General features: G+C 51.5%; 1 protein-coding gene across 1 annotated transcript in view; it reads left to right on the top strand.

Annotated features, from left to right (window-relative positions):
* The first annotated feature begins 18,295 nt into the window (after positions 1-18,295).
* Positions 18,296-21,589, top strand: part of FAM20C (FAM20C golgi associated secretory pathway kinase) — a 67,779-nt gene continuing 64,485 nt past the window's right edge. Inside the window, exon 1 of the mRNA XM_077316172.1 lies at positions 18,296-19,594. Coding sequence (XP_077172287.1) covers positions 18,969-19,594 — 626 coding nt within the window. The 5' untranslated portion in view covers positions 18,296-18,968. The remainder of the gene's footprint in view (positions 19,595-21,589) is intronic.

Genomic DNA, 21,589 nt, shown 5'->3' with positions numbered 1-21,589 from the left:
GAAGCCACCATTTTTAACCACAACGAAAGAATGCCTTTCTGGGACGGAATTTACCTTGCTTTCCCTCTTGCTTCAAGGCCGCCCCTCGCCTGGTCTCAAAAGGCACCCAAACGCTATTTAAGATTTCTGAAATCTGCACTGACCTCAAGGGGATTATTTTGCCAGGGCCTCCGTCGCCAATGCAATTTGCTTCCACGCTCTGGATAAACCCTTAAAAATCCATTTTACTCTGTGCTTTGCTTTTCCGAAGGTGACAGAGTCAACTCAAATTCCCACAGTCCCGTGGCTGACAGACACCGCAGCCCTGGCAGAGATTAAATGACATTTTCAAATAATACTTGCTCCTGATAAATGGTCTTTCTTTCCCACCCACCCCCCTTTTTTGTTTTAACCTATCGCCAGCACAAAGCATTTGGGCAATAAATAGACATTGCTGGAGAATATCTGCCGTTGAAATCCTTTACCCTCCCTCCCACACACACACACACACACTCTACAATAGCTGTCTGTCTCTTTGCATTTCTCAGTATGGGCTGGACCACTGCACATCAATTTACTTGGGGCTGCCCTCGGAAAATTCCCTTCAACTTTTTTTCAAATGTCATTCATGACTGTTGGTGGCTTGGGTTACTCTTGAGGAACAGACTGGCTCTGTGTTGGGAAATACCTGGATAATTTTTTTGGGGGGGGATGGGAATGGGTAGGACTTGGGGTCGGTAGGGACCTTAATGGAGTATAAGGTTATGGAGTCCCCATTTTCTCTAGGAAAACCATACAATCTTAAGCCCTAGACCTGACATATTTCGATTCACACTGGGTATTTCGATTCACACTGGGTATATACCGGTCCCGGTCCTAAGGGCTCACGGTATCAAGGCCTTGTCTAATACCGGTCCCGGTCCTAAGGGCTCACGGTATCAAGGCCTTGTCTAATACCAGTCCCGGTCCTAAGGGCTCACGGTATCAAGGCCTTGTCTAATACCGGTCCCGGTCCTAAGGGCTCACGGTATCAAGGCCTTGTCTAATACCGGTCCCGGTCCTAAGGGCTCACGGTATCAAGGCCTTGTCTAATACCGGTCCCGGTCCTAAGGGCTCACGGTATCAAGGCCTTGTCTAATACCGGTCCCGGTCCTAAGGGCTCATGGTATCAAGGCCGGTCTAATACCGGTCCCGGTCCTAAGGGGAGGGTGATGCCCAATGCTTACCTAGTCGGTGTGACTTATGATAGACATTCTTTGATGGGTGGAGCCTCTAGAAATATTCAGTATGCAAAACACTTTGCACCCTTTTTTGTAAAAATACCAGGCCTTTTCCTGTCCTTTTTCTGTGTTGTTGTTTTTTTGCGCAAAAGCAGACCTGATATCTCCTGAACCCACTCACATAGCAATTTTACCTTCCTTATATAAATACCTATGTATTTATGCATGTTAATTCATGGAGAGGGGGAGTTAAAAAGCTGAGTGGGATGGGTGCATGAGCTTTGCTGGCTAACAAAACACCTAGAATGGCCAAAATGCTATTGTGGAGGATGAGAACAAGAGGGGGCTGACAGAAGGAACCATGGAGACCAAAACAAACAATGCTGATTTTTGTCTTTTTTGCAAGAAAGGGCCAGGATGAACAGCAGGAGATGGTGCCTCTTGAGGCAGGAAGAACAGTATGGGTCTGAGGGGAAATGCCCTGAGGGTCATAGCAGCAGACAAGAAAGTTGGAGGGCCACACAAAAAGAGATTGGGGGCTGCATGTGGCCCATGGGCCTCAACTTGGGGACCCCTGATCTAAATTATACAGACATTTAACCTCGTGGGTCCTAACTAATTCCACTTTGGTTGTTTTCCTTTCTGTCACAGCCTGACCCGTATCTGCAAAATTAAATTTCTTCCTGGAGGAACCCGAAGAGATGGTTCTATCAGGCCTGCCAGCCTGGAATCACGTTTCTCTTGTTGTTTCTTCAACATTCGGATGGTTCCTTGCCGATTTCCCCCTTTAATAACGCCGGCAGAAACACAGCGTTCGGTGGCAAATGCAGGCAACCGCGAGGCCCGAAATTTTATTTGGCATTATCCACATTCCGGCTGTCTCTCCCGAGCTGTTTCGAGACATAGATTGAGATGGGAAGTAAGGCCTAGTGGCCGTATGATAAGATTAGGAGCCTGCTGCATGGGAGATAATTCTATTGACCTACATTCCAGAGCTTGGTAGAATCATATTTGTGCGTGTGTCTACAAAAGGATTGGAAGTTCATTAGATGGAGAAAGTGCAAAGGCTTCTCTTTCTTCATTATTTCTCCCTGGAAAAATCTCACACCTTTCAAATCTACCTGTTTGCTAGCAATAAAATCACTCGGTCTCAAAAAGGAACCCCTTCGGAGATTTGAAGACAAAGCGGGGCTCCGACTATCCCCCAAATCCTCATCTAGCTTTCCCTCTAAAGTAGTGGGTTTTGCTATGGTGACCTGGAAGTCCAAATTTACTTGGCATGGGGGACCCAGCCAGGGCGGGTCCAAAGTTTTTGGGCACCCTAGCCAAACTGTGGCCTTAGATAGCACCCACTTATTTCAACACTCTTGTTTCTTACAATGGCCAAACAGATGTTTTTTGAGCACCCCACAGGCACCAGACAAAGCCCTATAGAATTAGGGGGAATAATAAGATTCCGCATGGTGTTAAAATACTGTTAATATAAAAAGGAATACCATAGACATTCAAAATTTAAAACCAACAGTCACAACTGCCTCCTACTCACAGGTTGTTACTCATAGACCAGCCAAACCGAGGAAGCCATTTGAAAATTTTAGAGTATCTATCTATTTATCTATTTATCTATTTATCTATTTATCTATTTATCTATTTATCTATTTATCTATTTATCTATCTATCTATCTATCTATCTATCTATCTAGGTGGACTATTAAACAGGAACACCAGCCTAAAAGGGTGTCAGGAGAGAGGGACAGATTTCTCAGAAGCAACCAGTGTGCTCAAAGGATCTTGGGTAAAGCAAAGAAGCTAGGCCACTATGGGACCAGCTTCTGAGTTGAGGGCTTTGGGGAACAGGGGAAGACCTACAATCACATGTCTTTTACTTAGACTGGAGATCAGTGTCCTGTTTTTGGGGAGCCTCCAGGTACTTGGCAAGTTATTAAATAACCGTTGTGAAATATACACACCCCAGAGGGTTGTGGGAATAAAAACAGCAACCGAACGGAGCTGCTCAGTTCGGTGCCAAATATTGCAACACATTTTGTGCAACTGAATTACTTGTCCAAGATGAATGAATACAGAGCATGGAGCTGAGATTAGTTACAAGGAAGGTTGGTGATTTCTGGAGATTTGGGATGGGGCAGGTTCAGGGAGGGGAGGGGAGATGAGAGGACCACCACAGAGTACAATGTCCTAGATTCAACCCTCCAAAGCAGTCACTGGAATTAGTTGGCCACTGTATGAGACAGGATGCTGGACTAGATGGACCATTGGTCTGATTCAGCAGGGCTCTTCTGATGTTTTTATCTAGGGATGTTCCATAGTCTCTCTGTGCTGTTGTCTGCCTTTCAGGGAACTGGTTCATCACTGTGTGAGATGGGATCCTGGATTAGATGGACCCCCCCCCCCCATCCTGATCCAGCAGGGCTGATATTCTTATAAAGGCCTCAGGCTCGCTGCCTTGTTGTTGGCCCTCCAGGGGAACAAGGCTTTTCTTACATCCTTGTGCTCTCCTTTGGGCATAGAGCAGGGGTTATTGAGGAGGTGGGAGGAGGAAGTTTTCCTGTGAATTTCCTGCATTGTGCAGGGAGTTGGCCCAAATGGCCCTTGTGGTTCTTTCCAGATCTATGATTCTGTTACATTCTTCTCTGACCAGTGGCCAGCCACCCAACTTGTCACTTTGGCATCAAATGGCCTCCTCATGGATCACAAAATTTACCTTTTTGGGAGGAACAATGTCATAGAACCCACCTTCCAAAGCAGGAAGCAAGAAAACATAGGTTTCAATGGCTCAGAGCCATTTAAACCAAACAGCTGAGCAGCAGGGAGCATAAGGGGCTTAAATGGCTCAGAGCCATTTAATTCCCCACTTTCTGCGGGGGGAATGGCTCTTTATTAACCAACATGAACTGCCACAAATTGACTTAAAATTTGTAAAAATTCATTGAGGCTCTTTAGTTCATGAACATTGCTTCGCGAACCATGAACTGGACAAAATGTGTGAAAAACTTTAGTTTGTGTTGCCAAAACTAACCATCTGCCAGACAGAATTTGACTGTGACAATTCATGACAACAACCACAAGAGTATTAATAAATCATCGTTGGCAATACTGTTTATGAATTCTGACTCATTTCTTCCCGGGTACTCTTTCAGACTTTCCAAACTTCCTGAATAGGTGCCGTTCCTCCCATATTTAGAAGCAAATATCTATATAAACCCCATTATTATACAAATGACAACAGCGAGCGCTTGTTGTGCTGTTGGAAAACCAATTCAACATTTAATTGTGTATTTAAAAAAAAAAAGGAAAGGAAATATCAAACGGCTTCCCCAGACTAGCATGCGTCAAACTTCGCTCATAGAGCGCGCGGCTGTGCGTCAGCCGCTCGGAGGGTCTATATTTCACTTACTCCCAAGGAAGCGTCTTGTGTTCCGTCATCTCCATATATAAACGTCTCCAAGGCCTCATTGCCGCAGAATGGCACTGCAATTTTTGCTAAGCGTTTTAATGGAAGGCAAGGTCAATAATGTGCATTGTTTGTTTTTAAAAAAATGTTCTGAAAATTGAACATTGCTGGAGGAGATCTATGCGCGCACCATGTATATGGCTTTTCTCTCATGTGAGAGAGGGGAGAGTGGAAGCAGTTGGTGTTTATTGTTGGTGGAAAACGGAGGGGGAAGGCATTCGATTGATCCCAGCAACATCGGTGCTTAAACGCCAGGGTGGAAATATTGTACCGCCCACTGGGGAAGGGCTGAGATTCAGTGGAAGAGCCTCTGCTTGGTCTGTAGAAGTCCTCAAGGTCAATCCTGGCCATCTCCAGTTTCAAAGCTGAGGTCGGAAGCAATGTGAACATCTGAGTCCTCCGAGAGCTGTCAGCACTCAAAATAGAGAAGACCACCAGTTCTGGGTTAGGAAATGCTTGGAGATTTGGGTGGGCGGAGCCTGAGGAAGCAGGTGAGGTTTGGGAAGCGGGGTATAATGCACTGAAGTCCACTTTATGAAGGGGTTTTCTGCAGGTGAGCTGACCTCTGCTGTCTGGAGAACAACCGGATGCAGTCTTGGGCTGTATCACATCCGAATCACAAGCGGTCATGGTCCCACTGTGTACCGCATTGGCCAGACCCCCACCTGGAGTCCTGTGTGCAGCTCTGAGGGTCTTGCTTATAAAAGGACAGTGGACAAATTGGAGAGGGGGCTGAGGGCAGGGACAAGGATGATCCGGGGCCTGTGGACCAAGCCCTGTGAGGAAAGGCTGAGGAACTTGGGAATGTTCTGCTTTTAGAAGAAGAAGAAGAAGAAGAAGAAGAAGAAGAAGAAGAAGAAGAAGAAGAAGAAGAAGAAGAAGAAGAAGAAGAAGAAGAGTTGGTTCTTACATGCCGCTTTTCCCTACCCAAAGGAGGCTCAAAGCGGCTTACAGTCGCCTTCCCTTCCTCTCCCCACAACAGACACCCTGTGGGGTGGGTGAGGCTGAGAGAGCCCTGAGATTACTGAAGAGGAAGAAGAAGAGTTGGTTCTTATATGCCACTTTTCTCTACCTGAAGGAGTCTCAAAGAGGCTTCCAGTCGTCTTCCCTTTCCTCTCCCCACAACAGACACCCTGTGGGGTGGGTGAGGCTGAGAGAGCCCTGATATCACTGCCCGGTCAGAACAGTTTTATCAGTGCTGTGATGAGCCCAAGAGGAGGTTGAGGGGGGACCAGATGGCTCTCTTGAAGTATCTGAAAGATTGTTACTTAGAGGAAGGCCGAGAAAGGTTCCTGTTGGCAGCAGAGGAGAGGACCTGCAGTAAAGTGTTTAAACTGTGTGTAGAATGATACCAGCTAGATATCAGAGAAGAATAATCACAACCGTGGAATGGGCTGCCTAAGGAGGTGGGGAGCTCCCCCTCACTGATGGTCTCCAGGCAGCAGCTGGACAGATCCTTCTCCTGGATGCTTGAGGCTGATCCTGCATTGAGCAGGGGGTGGGACTAGATGGCCTGGATGGCCCCTTCCCACTCTAGGAGTCTATGAGATCTCCAGCCCTGCCTCTCCAGAGGTTGACGCCCCTACAGAATAGACAAGACTGACCTTAACCAACCCATCACTGGCCTGACAACTCCACAGCAGACCACGGCAGAGAATTTTGGCTTGTATTCAAAACATCCCGGGGCTCCCAGTTTGAAAGCTATCAGAACAGGCAATGTCTGGCCTACAACGTAGAGAAGACCCTGGAGGGGGCAGCAAGAAGCCTATTAGATAGGACAATGGGGTCAGGACCTTCTCTCCTGTTAAGTGCTGTCTCCAGATTGCTGCACTTACGGGCCATTTCCAGCTTCTTTTCTCAATCCACAGCTCTTCTAACTCTCTCTCTCTCTCAGCTAGACATGTAGTTAGGAACCTCTCTCTGTCTCTGGGCCACACTGTCAAGCATGGTAATTCCCGAATAAACATTTTCCTACTCTTTAATCAAGCTGTGCACCTCCCTGTGTTATTTGCCTTGCCAACGAAAGCTTAGTTTCCCCCGGAGTTGTGTCTTCCGATCTGAGCCGAGAAGACCAACCGTGGGGAAGTGTAGGCTGGGGAGGCCTTGACATTTTTGAGCCCATGGGGACCTCCTGGAATTCTGTCGTGGCAACAGGGGCACAGCCCAAAATGGCTGCCGCAAAATGGCTGCCCCAGGAAGCTGAGACGGTTAACAAAAAACTATTGCGGTTTGCCCTCAGTTACATGGTGGAGAGCCTTGAGTTGAGGGGGCAGCTGCCCCAAAGCAACATTTTGCTTTCAAGATCTGTAGCATCCAATGGCCAATCTGAAGCCTTGTTGGGCAAACGCCCCCTCCCCGCCCCCACCGACTTTCTAAAAAGAAAACAAATCAATGAGCTTTTTTTATATACTCCCTGAAGGAGTCCCAAAGCAGCTTCCAAGCCCCTCTCTCCTCATGACAGACACCCTGTGAGGTAGGTGGGGCTGAGCGAGCCCTAACAGAACTGTCCTGTGAGAACAGCTCTAGGAGAACTGGCACGAGCTAGCCCAAAGACCCCCCCCCCCAGCTGGCTTCGTGTGGAGGAAGCCCAGTTCTCCAGATTGGAGGCAGCACTCCTGTTACAATCCTGGTGTTTTATTGCAAAGTTATTGCAGATTAGAGGATGACAACATCGTGTTGGCTCTCTCTGTCAGGAAACCTGCCAGCATGCACCATGCTGAGGGACCTCTGCAGAGATTAATTCCCCACAACCCCTCCTCCAAAGTGACCATTTTCTCCAGGTTAGCCGATTTCTATCGTTCGGTGACTGGTTACAGTTCTAGGGGGACGCCAGCCTCTGTGTGGAGTTTGGCCACCCTCCCTCCACCCCTGACTGCAGACTGAGAGCCAGCGTGGTGTTGGGGTTAAAGAGAGATGGCCTCTAATCTGGAGAACCGGGTTCGAATCCCCACTCCTCCTCCGCACGCAGCCAGCTGGGTGACGCTGGACCAGTCACAATTCTCTTAAGAGCACGGCTCTCTTGCAGCAAGTCACGCTCCTCTTACAGCGCAATCCTCTTAGACCTCGGGCTAGTCACAGTCCTCTTAGCGTTCTTGCAGGGCAGTTCTCTTAGAGCTCTCTCGGGGTGTGTGCTGTGGGAAGGGGTAAGGAAAGGTGTTTGTAAGCCGTGTCAGGTAGGGAAAGGCGGGACCTAAAAACACAGCACTTCTTCTATATTACCCCGAAGAAGTTTTTTAAAAAAGCATCTTTTCAGAACCTCAGCCAGTCCATGCAGCTCCCCCGCCAAGCACACTCGAAAGAAAGCCGAAATTAAGACACAGGAAAAGGTTTAGACGGCTGCAGCTTCAGGTTTACTCAGCCTAGCAATTATCCCAAACACTTTTCTGACTCACCCGGGTGCAGTTCTGCGGCTCAAGTCCGTCGGGGATTTGGCATCGGCCCTAGACGAGATATAACATCAGTGTTTTCCTGGCTGGCCCATCACCGTGTGGTTATTGTCTTCCCAGGGCCTTGCAAAAACAAAACAAAATAAATAAACAAACCCGCCCTGCCTGCAGAAGAAAACAAAATAAATTGCTGCGTACGTGTGCAATTCCCCCCCCACACCTCGAACCACAGGATTCTACTGAATGGAAACAAAACAAAATTATAGCACGCCTCTTCTCAAAACAGTCCTTTGCGTCTGCGTTGTCCGGGCTCTGGTCAACTTCAGGGCATCGAGGCAGACGGGAGTCCACATCTTTTGAGGAAGGACAGTCACCCATGCATAACTTTTATGCTGTGTTTGATCTCCCAGGTGATCAGACAGGAAGGTTGCGGCTCTGGGGCAGAGCATCTGCTTGGCACGCAGGACATCCCAGGCCCAATCCAGTTTTAAAAGGATCAGGTGACGGGAATGACCTCGGTTGGAGACCCATTGCCTGTCTGAACACACATGCTGGGAGGAGCTTGTGTCATTGTAGTCCGTGGACATGTGGAGGGCCACAGTTTGACCACCGTGACCTACCCTATTAGAGGTGCAGGCTTAGAGCAGAATTGCAGGCTGAAAGGACAAGCGCTCGCTTTATGGCTAGGCGTCAGCTACCTGCTGAAAGTGACGATGAGCTGTTGCAGGACTTGAGCAGCTGGCACTGAACTATCAAACTTCTCGAGGGACATTGAGGGGTGTGGACACAACATAAGATATATGCTGAAACCACCCTGCCTGAAAACCTAGATTTCATGGGCCAGACTACCATGCTTGCCTGGCCACTGGGACCCCTGAACTTTGGACTGGAAATGATTTTGCATCTCATCACCTCTCGCAACTTTGTTTGAAAGGACCGATTAGGTCATGGCCATCTGATATTATCACATGGCCAAGCTGTTACACATCCATTCATAAGGTCACCGTGTCAGAGGTGACCTGATGGCATCTAAGAGGCATGCACACTTCTAGTCTAACCACAATATCACATGGTCTTTCACACAGGAGATCCAATAAAGCTGGAGGAAAGGCTGGCCTGCCAGCAGTTTCTCAGTGGAACAGGCTTCCTCGAGAGGTGGTGGGTTCTCCATCTTTGGAGATTTTCAAACAGAGGCTGGAGAGCCCTCTGACGGAGAGGCTGATTCTATGAAGGTTCAAGAGGGTGGCAGGTGACAGTGGGTGAGCAAGAGGGTCGTGAGTATCCTGCAGAGTGCACGGGGTTGGACTAGATGACCCAGGAGGTCCCTTCCAACTCTGTGATTCTATGATTCTATTCTATGGTCCTAGGTGTCCAGGGAAACAGCATGCTCTTGGTCTCTCTCACCCCCACCCCTCCAATTTAAAGTCCGAGCATCAACCTAACCTGAACATCACATGGATCTGTGTGCTGAGCAAACCGGCCAAGGGAAGACAGAGTCATTATTGTGGTTCAAAGGCAGGCGAACAAAGGTGGGAAAAGGGAATATTAAAACGACATGGACTGGAGGGCAGAAACGCCAGCCAAGAGAATTAAAGAAGGGGCTTCACGCGGCGTACGGGAAGCCCCACCCTCTCACTAAAGAGACACACTAATGAAATCCCGGGCTAAGAGAGACGGACAAAGAGAGACGGATGCTCTCTCGGAGTGCCGTTGGCACAACTGCAAATGGGCCAGAACAAATGTTTGCTTTCCGCTGATTGGCTCCTCGGGGGAAACGGCCGCTGGTGTTCTGGCTGTGGGCTCCAAGGCATTGGGGTGGTTTTTAATCGTTAACGGTCAAGCCTCTGGCCATCCCATCGGGATACGGGGCTGTGGGATTCCTGGCGGGACCTGGAGTCAGAGACGTTCTGGAACGGCAGGATTCTAGATTGGAGGGTGGGCTGGGTCTTTGTAGGGCCAAACTGGGGCTCTCCAGAGGTCCACGGACTACAATTACCATGAGCCCCTGCCGATTGGCCATGCTGGCAAGGGCTCATTTGTGTATTTATTTATTTATTTATCTTTGGGAGAATTACATTTCATGGCATCGATCCAATCCCTGCACAAGTTTAAAATTAAGCCTGTTAATAATAGGAATAAAACATTTGCATTACAATTCAATATAATAAAATAACACATTTGCGATAAATACCTTGAGTCCCTACTATAGACTGTAGCATTTCCTCTGAAGCAGGAGTGGCCAAAATGTGGCTCTCCAGATGCCCATGGACTACAATTACCATGAGCCTCTGCAATCACTTGTGCCATTTCTTCTGTAGTCCATCTCCATGGACTACAAATACCATGAGCCCCTGAAATCACCTATGGTAGAGGTGGCCAAACTGGCTCTCCAGATGTCCACTGACTACAATTACCATGAGCCCTGCAATTGCTTGTGTCATTTCCTCTGTGGCAGGGGTGGCCAGATGGCAGCTCTCCAGATGTCCGTGGACTACAATTACCATGAGCCCCTGCCAATTGGCTATGCTGGCTGGGATTCATGGTAATTGTAGCCCATGAACATCTAGAGATAGGAAGGGAGGGAGGGAGAGAGAGAGAGAGAGAGAGAGAAGGAAGGAAGGAAGGAAGGAAGGAAGGAAGGAAGGAAGGAAGGAAGGAAGGAAGGAAGGAAGGAAGGAAGGAAGGAAGGAAGGAAGGAAGGAAGGATGGACGGATGACAATATATAATATAATAAAGTGTCATAAAATGTGAACCTTCCCACAATATATAATAATCATTCCAAACATGGAGCTCCCAGCTAAAAATCAAAGTAGTCAAGAAGCAGCCCTCTGTCCCAGGCCAAGGTTCAGTCTTGAGCATGCATCCTCATGCGCCAATCAAAAGAAAGTGCACAGGGCCCAGCCTGGAGAAGCCGCGATTCAGACCGTCTGGATTTCCTTATCTGTCCCATGACATGTTGTGTTGGGAAAGCAGACGTGCAAAAAGAGGAAACTGCGTGGGAGTCGGAGTGAAGCCCGGTTAAGGATTTCTTCACCCCGACCGGCTCATCCTGCCTTGTCCCTGGTGACTCAGGAAGTCCGAGGCCCGGCCAGTGAATCACAGCTTCCGTGGAGAGCTTTTTCTTGGAGGACTGGGGGTGGGAGGCGTTAAAAATAAACCAAGCCCACAAATATGAATAGGAAACAAAAGGAGGTTGTGTTGAAGGTCATGGCAGGAGCTTTGTTGAGACAGAAGCTGGCCTGGCGCTTGGAGAACTCGGCATGGAGCACACAAAGGTGGCCCGGTCAAACTTTCCAGCCAGAATTTGCTCAAATGAGGAGAGAGGGGGAGGACCCATGTCCAAACAAGTCACAAATATCTCATATGGCTTCACCATGTTGAACTTCTTCTTCACCAGCCCCGCAGGAGTTGGAATTCATGCCTTGTACTGAACCTGGCTCCTCAACACAGGTATTGTCTTCTCAGACTGGTAACAGCTCCCCAGAGTCGCAGGCAGAGGTCTTCCCCATCACCTCCTGCCTGGTTCTTTTAAGAGGAGATGCCGGGGATTGAACCTGGGACCTTCTGTATGCCAAGCAAAGGCTCTTCCATTGGGCCACAGCCCCTCTCTAAACACGTGAAGCTGCCTTATACTTGTAGTGGCCCATAAAGTCAGTCTTGTCTATTCAGATAGGTAGTGGGTTTCCAGAGTCTTAGGAAAAGGTCATTCCCATCCCCTCTTGCCTGGTCCTCTTAACTGGAGATGCTGGGGATTGAACCTGGGACTTTCTGCATGACAAGCAGAAGCTCTTCAACTGAGCCACTGAGGTCTTTCCCATCCCCTCCTGTCTGGTCCTCTTAACTGGAGATGCCCGGGATTGAACCTGGGACCTTCTGTGTGCCAAGCAGATACTCTACCACTGTGCCCCATCACCTCCTGCCTGGTCTTTTTAATTGGAGATGCTGGGGAATGAACCTGGTACCGTCTGCATGCCAAGTAGAAGCTCTGTCACTGGGCCACTGAGGTCTTTCCCATCCCCTCCTGCCTGGTCCTTTTTAACTGGAGATGTCGGGGATTGAACCTGGGACCTTCTGTGTGCCAAGCAGATACTCTACCACTGTGCCCCATCACCTCCTGCCTGGTCTTTTTAATTGGAGATGCTGGGGAATGAACCTGGTACCGTCTGCATGCCAAGTAGAAGCTCTGTCACTGGGCCACTGAGGTCTTTCCCATCCCTTCCTGCCTAGTCCTCTTAACTGGAGATGCTGGGGATTGAACCTGGGACCTTCTGCATGCCAAGCAGAGGCTCTGACTCTGAGCCACTGAGGTCTTTCCCATCCCCTCCTGCCTGGTCCTTTTTAACTGGAGATGCCGGGGACTGAACTTGGGACCTTCTGCATGCCAACCGTCTGCTCTCCCACAGAGCCATACATGTACATTTCTAAACAATGCAAAGATTTTGATGTCCCTGGTGGCCTTTCCTCCAAAGGGAACCAACCCAGATAGCCAAGGTGGTGAGGCATTTACATTGAGGGACTAGGACAGCGGGCGCAGGGGTCTGGGTTCAACTCTTCCACAAAACCTGCTGGGGAACATTGAAGCAGCCAGCCTGCCTGCCACCTTTTTCGTAAATCCTAGAGCTGGATGGGACCTCCAGGGTCATCTAGTCCAACCCCCCTGCAGAATGCAAACCTACCAGACAGGGCTGTTGTGAGGATGGAAGAAGCCAGTGCTTGCCTCTTGTGGCCCTTTTTTAGCTGCCCAGGGCAACGCTGACGCCGTTTTGAGGTCAGGAAGGAATTTCCTTCCCAATTGGCCCAGGGGTCCACAGGCTTTCTGTCTTCCTCTGGGCAGAGAACTGGGGCACCCAGGGGAGCAGGGAAGACACCTGAGACTCCTCTGCATCGTACAGGGGGGTTGGACTGGATGCCCTTTGGGGCTCCCTTCCAGCTCTATGTTCCGATGAGCTCAGCAAGACCGCAGGCCCCCTGTCTGGTCAGCTTTGGGGAAGAGGAAGGTGCAGAATATGGCAGGATGGCACCTGAAGGAAGGAAGTTGTGCCCGGAGGCAGGGTGTGTGTGTGTGAATTGGCAAAGAGAGAACCAAACCAGAGAACGGCCGCTCCTGTTTGCCTTCTGCATTTTGTCTTCTGTCCTTGCTAAACCAGCCCGAACGGCCAACTCATCTGTGTCGGCTAAACCAACAGAGCTACGGAAGGGTGCTGGGAAATTGGCCTTCCCTGACCACTGGTTGTGGCCGGTGGGGGGGGGGGGGCTTGACAGCTCCTGGCTGTGAAATTCTTGAAGATTTGGGGATGGACCCTGAGAGACCACAGTGGGGTCCAATGCCCCTGGTCCCCCCCCCCTCCAAAGCAGCCCTTTTCTCCAGGGGAACTGATCTCTGTAGCCTGGAGAGGAGTTAGGATTCCAGGGGATTCCCGCCTACAGGGTGGCATCCCTAAACTAGGAGCCAGGTGGCCTTCAGCCGGTCAGACGCTAGCCTTCCTCACAGGGTTGTGGCTCTGATCGTGGAAGAAGAGGAAGCAGCGTTTTGCCGACGGCTGAGTAGAATTCGGCAGCGTTCCCAATGAAAAACGAACGGCCATTTTGTCAAGTTTCTTTGTACCCTTTCTGAGAAACTGAATATAATCTTTGTGTAAAAATAAAAAGAGAGAATCATAGAATCATAGAGCCAGAAGGGACCTCCAGAGTCATCTAGTCCAACCCCCTGCAGAATGCGGGGGATTCACAGCTACCTGCCCACCCACAGTGGCTCCAATTCCATGCCCAGGTGATGCCCCCTCCCCAAATATTCTGGTTTTGATTTCAGGTTTCCCCAGCACAGGGATTTCGGGTCCATTGTGTTATTTCCCAACCCCGGGCTGGCAAGCTGCCACTTCTCCTTGTCCCCTCCCTTCCCCAAATCCAGCCCATTCCCAGCTCCACCCCCAAAGTCAGTATTTCCCCACTCGATGAGTACATGCAAGAGACCCACACCATCAGAGGAAGTCCCAGCCGGCTCTTCTGACTCATCGAGAGGGTCAGCTGCAAACACGGCTGTTTCGCAAAAAATTAAGCAAAAAGGAGCCCTGGAAATTTGGGAGATAATTAACGCCAGTTCTAGGCAGCAGGGGGAACTGGAGAAGGTTTTGCGGGATGCAAGAAAGCTGACTGCCTCCCCCTCTCCCTTTGCCCGCCTCTCCTTGTGGGTCTCAGAACATGGGAGCGTGGCCACAGGCACGAGGCCTTGGCGGTGAGACCATGGGCTCTTGCTGTGTGGCCTTTGGAGGAACCAGTGACAGTTCACTTAAGAGCCATTCTCTCAGAGTAGTTCTCTTAGAGCTCCCTCGGTCCCAGCTTCCTCACAGAGTGTCTGCTGCGAGGAGAGGGAGGGAAGGCGATTGTAAGCTGCTTGGAGGCACAGTTGCAGTTCTCTCAGAGCTCTCTCAGCCCCACCTCCCTCACAGGGTGACTGTTGTGGGGAGATGGAAGGTAGGCAATTGTAAGCTGTTTTGGGGGATCCTTCGGGTTATGCAAAACCAGCTCTTCTTCTTCTTTCCCTTTCAAAGACGAGGAAGCTCATCTGAGGGGGACGCTCCCATTCCACCCTGACTTCAAGGCAGCACAAGATGGCCGATATCTTTCCATTTCCGATCCTTAATTGCTTGTATTGGTGTTCAAGCCGGTTGCCTCATAAATTGCCTTTCAGTTGTTTTTAGTGACCTGCCTAGTGGAGTCCCTAGTGGAGAAGTGCAGGGCTGCATGTTATTATCCAGATGTGTACACCTTGCTTTACTTCTCCCCTGCCTCCAGTTTATTATCCACATGACAGCTCACCTGTGAGGCTGAAAGAAGCCCACAATTCCCTGAGTTTCCATCATGGCTAAGAGGAACCTCCACCTTCAGAGGCACTAATCCTCAGAATCTCAGAGCCAGGAGGCAACATCAGGAGAAGGCCTTGACCTCTGTGCCCCGTGGTTGGCCCTCCAGAAGAACTGGTTGGCCACTGCAGGAGACAAGATGCTGGACTGGATGGACCTTCAGTGGTCTGATCCAGCAGGGCTCTTCTGATGTTCTTATGAAGGCCTCGGCCTCTCTGCCCCATTGCTGGCCCTCCAGAGGACCTTTTTGGCTCCTGTGTAAGACAGGATGCTGGACTAGATGGACCACCAGTGGTCTGATCCAGAAGGGCATTTCTGATGTTCTTGTGAAGGCTTCTGCCTCTCTGCCCTGTTGTTGGACATCCAGAGGAACTGGTTGGCCATTGTGTGAGACAGGACGTTAGATTAGATGGACCACTGGTCTGATCCAGCAGGGGATCAAACTCCTGATTTTCCCAATCATCGATGGGCCAGGTTAACCTGATGTCCTAAGTAAGATCGGCCCTGGTCAGTGCTAAGCTGGAAGACCAACAAGGAAGTCCAGTGCTGCTATGCAGAGTCAGACCACCTGTTTGTCTCTTGAAAACCCCTCACAGGATCTGTGGTTGCCAAACTCCAGGTGTGTCCTGGAGACCCCCCCTCCCCCAAATTACAACTAGTCTCTGTATGACTGAGATGACTCACTAGAGCTGCTTGGGAATCATAGAATCCTAGAGTTGGAAGGGGCCATACTGGCCATCTAGTCCAACGCCCTGCTCAATGCAGGTAGACTATGGACTGTCCCCTGTCCCCCAAATCTCCAACTCAAGTTGACACCACGGAGGTGGGTCATGGAGATCTTCCCCATACCTCCATGGTAGCCGACCCTCCCATCCTCACACACTGCCCGCTATATCCTCTACCACCAAATCTGCAGGCATTTCTCTACATAGGAGTCCTGAACTTCCTTGTTCATCTACCAGCTAAGTACTAAGCAGAGCTGACCTTACTTAGCTTCTGAGACCTTATGACATCTGGCTGACTTGGGCCACCCAGGATGGGGGAGATCAGGGGCCAACCCACGGAAGAGACGGTGTTTTTCAACCCACAACTTTCCTTGAGTCATAAGCAAGAGGAATAACCTTTCGGGACCCTGGAGGGCAGCTGCTGGCCAAAGCAGGTGACTCAACCGGACGGACCAGTGCCTTGACCGGCACGAAGCAGACCCATAATATTATGCACACAAGCACATACAATAAGGTCTGTTTACTACCGAGGCACGCCACTCTCACAACGTCCTTTGCTGTTTTGAAACAAACACAACATTGATGAAGGACGTGATAAAAAAGGAACCACAGGAGATGTTTGGGGAATGGACCACCTGGCCCTTGATGGCCCAGGTTGGCCCAGTCTTGTCAGATCTTGGAAGCTAAGCAGGGTCAGTCCTGGTTAGGACATGGATGGGAGACCACCTAGAAGACGTGGCATTATGCGGAGAGACATCATGGCAAACCACTTCTGTTTGTCTCTTTCCCTGACCCAGATGGCCAGGCTTTGTTACAATTGTTACAATGAAGAAGCGAAACAAAGTCAGCTCTGGTGGCTACTTGGACGGGAGGTCACCAACGACCACAACTGACCGAGCACCCTATCAAAGGAGACTTTCTATTTGGGAGAGCCATATGGTCAAATTTACTGGGTAAGGAAACACATCCATTAGGGGCCAATTTGGCCACCTGTCCACTATTTCCCTCCCTCACACACACGCACACAAACATTTTACGCTTCATGATGCTACAAAGCTGGCTAGGCTGATCGAGTTCACATTCTGTGTTTACATTTTAAAAAATAATAATTTATACATCTACTTCTCCGGAAAGGCCCGGTCCCACAATCGTGACCTTGTTTTGGAGGGTCTGTTTTTGAGGTCAGATTCCTGCCAAGAAAACATCCTCTGTAGGGACAGATGCCAACCTCCAGACAGGGCCTGGAGTTTCCCCTGACCTCCAGACTACAGAGACCAATTCCCCTTGGTACAAACAGCAACTCCCATGGCGAAACTGTCACTCTCCAGATGTCCACGGACTACAATTACCATGAGGCCATGCCAGCATGTCCATGGACTACAAATACCATGATGCCCTAGTTCCAAATTCTCCTCTCCACCATCACCCCCCCCTTTTAAACAATAAAACCCCTCCTAAATCAGGCTCTTTGCAGAGAGATTTTTTTTCCCCCCTGGCTCCTTCTCCCCCCTCCAAGAAAAATAAAACCCCTTTAAGAATCAAACACCCTCCCGGTTTGGCCCAGTTGGATCTGCAGAAGAACAGAAAGGGGGACAGAGAGAGAGAGAGAGAGAGCAGCTTGAGGGTCCAGGCTTTTTCTCTGTCTGCCCCCCCACACCTTTTTTTCTTCTTTTTTTTTTGCAAGAGCTCCTAAACTGATTTAGCCAATCTCTGGGCTCTGACGTCCGGACGCGCAGGGCTCGCCCCCCCACCCCCTATTTAACACACCCACCGAAGGCAGCGCTGCCTCCCAGCTGGACCAACCAATCTCCTGCATTCGGTGGGGCTGGGGAAGGGGGGGGTCCCTCCCAAACTGCACCTGCCAGGCAGATCTCTCGCTCTCATTCTCATTCTCCTCTCTCCCTTCACTCCCCCCCCAACCTCCCTTTTTAATTTTTTTTTTTTGAAACAGCCGCCGATTCTCTGCCTTGGCGTCGCCCTTCCCTCTTTCTGGGGCGCCCCACTTGCAGAGCACCCCCTCCCCACCTCCCACCCCTTTTGCAAGAGCGCAGATCGCTTCTCGGCCGGTTTTTTCCTGCCACCCGCCTCCCTCTTTCTTCCCACCCACCTTCTCGGGTTGGTTCCCCCCCCCCCTTCCTCCTTTCCATCCCTGAATCGGGAAAAGCGAGGTGCAACCGGACAGGCACTCCGTTTTCTCTCTCTCTCTCTCTCTCTCTCTCTTGTCCTGGGCTTCGCCGGAGGAGGACGGCTCCGGAAGCGCGCCGAGGAGCCAACCGGGTCCAGCTTGCCAAGCGGAGTCCGGCAGCCAGCAGAGGAGGGAAGAGACGCCTCCCTGCTACCGCCCTCGGTCCTTCTTCCAATTATATATACATACATATTATTTTTGCAAAGATCTGGAAGGAAGAGGAGCTCCTGTGCCCGAGAGGATCGCCAAGGACTGTGGATGGGGGATCTATTTTTGCCATCCCTTCGGATCTTTTCTCCCCCCCCCCCCCCCTTTTCCCCCCTTGCTTTGAATGCTGCTGATTTTCCGGCTGGATTTTCGGGCAGCGCTTAAAAAAGCCTCCTTTGCAAGCCCAGCGGGTCGATGCTGGTGGAGGGGGAGGAGGGGGGAGATGCGAAGTGTGCCTGGGGGGGGGGCTCACGTTCAAGAGCCGGCTTCGCTTTCAGGGAGAGGCGCTCGGATCCTCGGCTGAATTAAGCCGGCTCGCCGCGATGAGTTTGTGCTAAGGGGGGGAGGGGGGGCGCTGCCATCCGTCGCTCGCCCGATTGGAGAGACTCGATTCCGGTCTGTTTTTTTTTTTACTGCGTAAACCGGGAAGGGAGGGGGGGGGATCTCCGACTCTCTCTCTTTTGCATTTTGCAAATAAATCCATCTTTCATTTGACTATTTTATTTATATTGGGTATTGTTTGTATTGTTTTTATTTTTTGCCTTTTTTGCCTTGTTTTTGTGCCATTTTTCCTCTCTTTTTTGGCCCGTTTGCTGTATTTTTTTGCATCGTCCGACCCTCCCGAGGTCTTCCGGCCTGGACCGAAACGGACCGGGGGTCGTTCCAGCCACATCACGCGCATTTGTCAATTTCCGCAATCTATCTATCTATCTATCTATCTATCTATCTATCTATCTATCTATCTATCTATCTATCTATCTATCTATCTATCTATCTATCTATCTATCTATCTATCGCCCCTGCAATTGCATCTCTCTCCCCCCCCCCACTCCCAGTCTTAAAATCTGACTCCCCCCAACAGGGGGGAAGGATTGCCTTTTAATCCTGCCTGCCTGCCCGCCTGCCTGCCTGCCTGCGCCTGTGGGCCGCGCCATGAAGCTGCTGCTGTTGCGCCGGTTCCGCCTGCTGATCGTGGGGCTCTTCCTGCTGGCCTGCACCCTCCACATCATGGTGGACCTCCTGCCCAAGGTGGAGCGGCGGGCGGCCGGAGGGGCCGGGGCGGAGGCGGCGGAGGCGGCGGCGGCGGGGGGCGGCCCGGCCGGCTGCTCCTGCTCGCACGGCCGGGGAGAGGCGAAGGCGCCGCCGCCGCCGCCGCCACCGGCTCCGGGCGCCTCGTCGGCCGACTGGCCCAGCAAGCGCACGCTGCGCATCCTGCAGGACTTCAGCAGCGAGCCCGGCGCCGGCAACCTCACGTCGCGCTCGGCCGAGAAGGGCGCCCCGCACAGCCGCCGCCGCGCCCCGCACAAGCCGCTCCTGCCCGAGCCCGGCGCCGGCAAGCCGCAGGCCGCGCCCGGCCCCTCCGAGGCCGCCCACGGAGCCCCCCGGCCGCCGCACAAGGGCCCGGCCTCCGCCGCCTCCAAGCTGGCCGCGCTCTTCGAGCAGCCGCTCTACCGCCTGGCCGCGCCGGCGCTGGGCGAGCGAGACGTCCTGTTCCGAGTCAACAGCGACATCCGCTTCAACGCCAAGGCGGCGGCGGCGGCCGTGGAGAACCAGGACTGGTGAGTGGACACCCCCCCCGCCCCATCATTGAGCCCCCCCCTGTCGCTGGACCCTCCCATCCCTGCGCCCCCCCCCATCATTGAGCTCCCCCCTGTCGCTGGACCCTCCCCCGTCCCTGCACCCCCCTGCCCCATCATTGATCTCCCCTCTGTTGCTGGACCCTCCCCCCCATTCCTGCGCCCCCCCTCCATCATTGATCTCCCCAATATTGCTGGACCCTCCCCCCATCTCCAGACCCCCCATCCATCATTGATGCTCCCCAATATTGCTGGACCCTCCCCCCATCCCTGCGCCCCCCCTCCATCATTGATCTCCCCAATATTGCTGGACCCTCCCCCCATCTCCGGACCCCCCCTTCCATCATTGATCTCCCCTCTGTCGCTGGACCCTCCCCCCATCCCTGCACCCCTCTGCATAATAGATCTCCCCTCTATTGCTGGACACCCCCATCCCTGTACCCGGCCATCGTGGTCCTCCCTCCAGCCCCCATCGTCGGCCTCCCATCACTGAACCCCCTTTCTGTCACTGGACACCCTCATCCCTGCGCCTCCCACCCACAACATGGTCCTCCCTCCAGCCCCTATCCTCACCCTCCCAATATTGGAACCCCCCTTGTCACTGGACACCCCCCTTCCTGCACCCCTCCATCGTGGTCCTCCCTCCGCCCCCCTATCATCCACCTCCCATCATTGTATCCCCCCTCCCTGCACCCCTCCCGCAGTGTCCTCCCTCCTACTGGACCTTCCATCACTGGACCCCCCCCTATCGCTGCATCCCCCCCCCTCTGTCATTGTATCTCCACTAATGCATCTCCATTATTCCCCCCCTCCCTGGTTCCCTCCCCCCACACCCCTCCGTGTCCTCCTAAATCTTGCATCGGTTTGTTTTCTGTGTGCACTGGTTCTGTTTTGAGGGGGGGGAGGGATGCTAGTATTGCTGATGTCTCCCTCTCCTCCACCCACCCTTGCAGGGGTTAGGTCTGTTTCGGGTTGCAGGGGGGGACAGGTGGCCCTCCCCCCCTGCCCATAAACAATGCAATCTGCATTTCCTTCCCTAGGTAAAAGTTCTATTCCAGGTAGCCAGGGGCTGATGGAGGCCTCCCCTCCGCCTGCCGAAATTGACTTGACTTCCGGTCGATTTCGGAAACTGAATGGGTCCTACATTACTCCCCCCCTCCCTCAAAATAAAAAAGGAAGCTCTTTTTTCTAGACCCCAGCAGCTTTCCCTCCCTCTAACAAAACCATAATGCCTTTGAAAGTAGCCCTGGTTGGTTCCCACCCCTTACAAATTGGGTTAGGGTCTTTGTAGGGTCCCTCCATTCCAAAAGGAGTAGATTTGGCATTCCCCCCACCACCACCATGTACCTTTTCCAGGTAGCAATGGCTAGTTCTGTCTCGCCCACCCTGCAGAGCCCAATTCGTCCTAAATCTTTAAAATTAAAATCTTTAAAATCTTTTAAAGGTTGCCTTGGCTGGGGCCACCCTGCCTGTGATTTGCCCCCCCCCCAATGCCCCCCAAAATAGGGAAAGGGGTTGCATTAACTGTTCCCCCTCCAGACAAAATCTTGCCTATTAATATCCTTCACAAAAATATTAAATAGAGGATCTTTGAAGGTAGAACCTTTCCCTCCCCACCCAATATTGGATAAGAGTTTTTCTGCAGCTGATATGCTTCCCCCCCCCACCAAATTTCTTCCCTTCAACACCCCCCAAGTGAAGGCTTTTGCATTGGTTATTCCCCCCACCCACCCCATCATGATCTCTCAACAGCAGCCAAGAAATTGGAGCTAGCATTATCAGCTGTTTACTCCCTTTCCTCCTAAATTCTCCCCCTTTTTGTTCCCTCCCTCCCCAAACAAAAAAAAAGGGCCTTGCATCGGCCTATTTCTGACCCCCCCCCAAGAAACTAGATAGAGGGAGGGTCTGCCAGATGGAGCAGGGACCACCTCAAGAAGTCAGACAGATTCTCTGATGTCACCGTTGTGATTCAAAAAG

This window comes from Paroedura picta, chromosome 17 (assembly GCF_049243985.1).
Source record: "Paroedura picta isolate Pp20150507F chromosome 17, Ppicta_v3.0, whole genome shotgun sequence".
Lineage (NCBI taxonomy): Eukaryota > Metazoa > Chordata > Lepidosauria > Squamata > Gekkonidae > Paroedura > Paroedura picta.
Note: the sequence above shows the minus strand (reverse complement) of the source record. Positions and strands in the feature narration are given on the sequence as shown.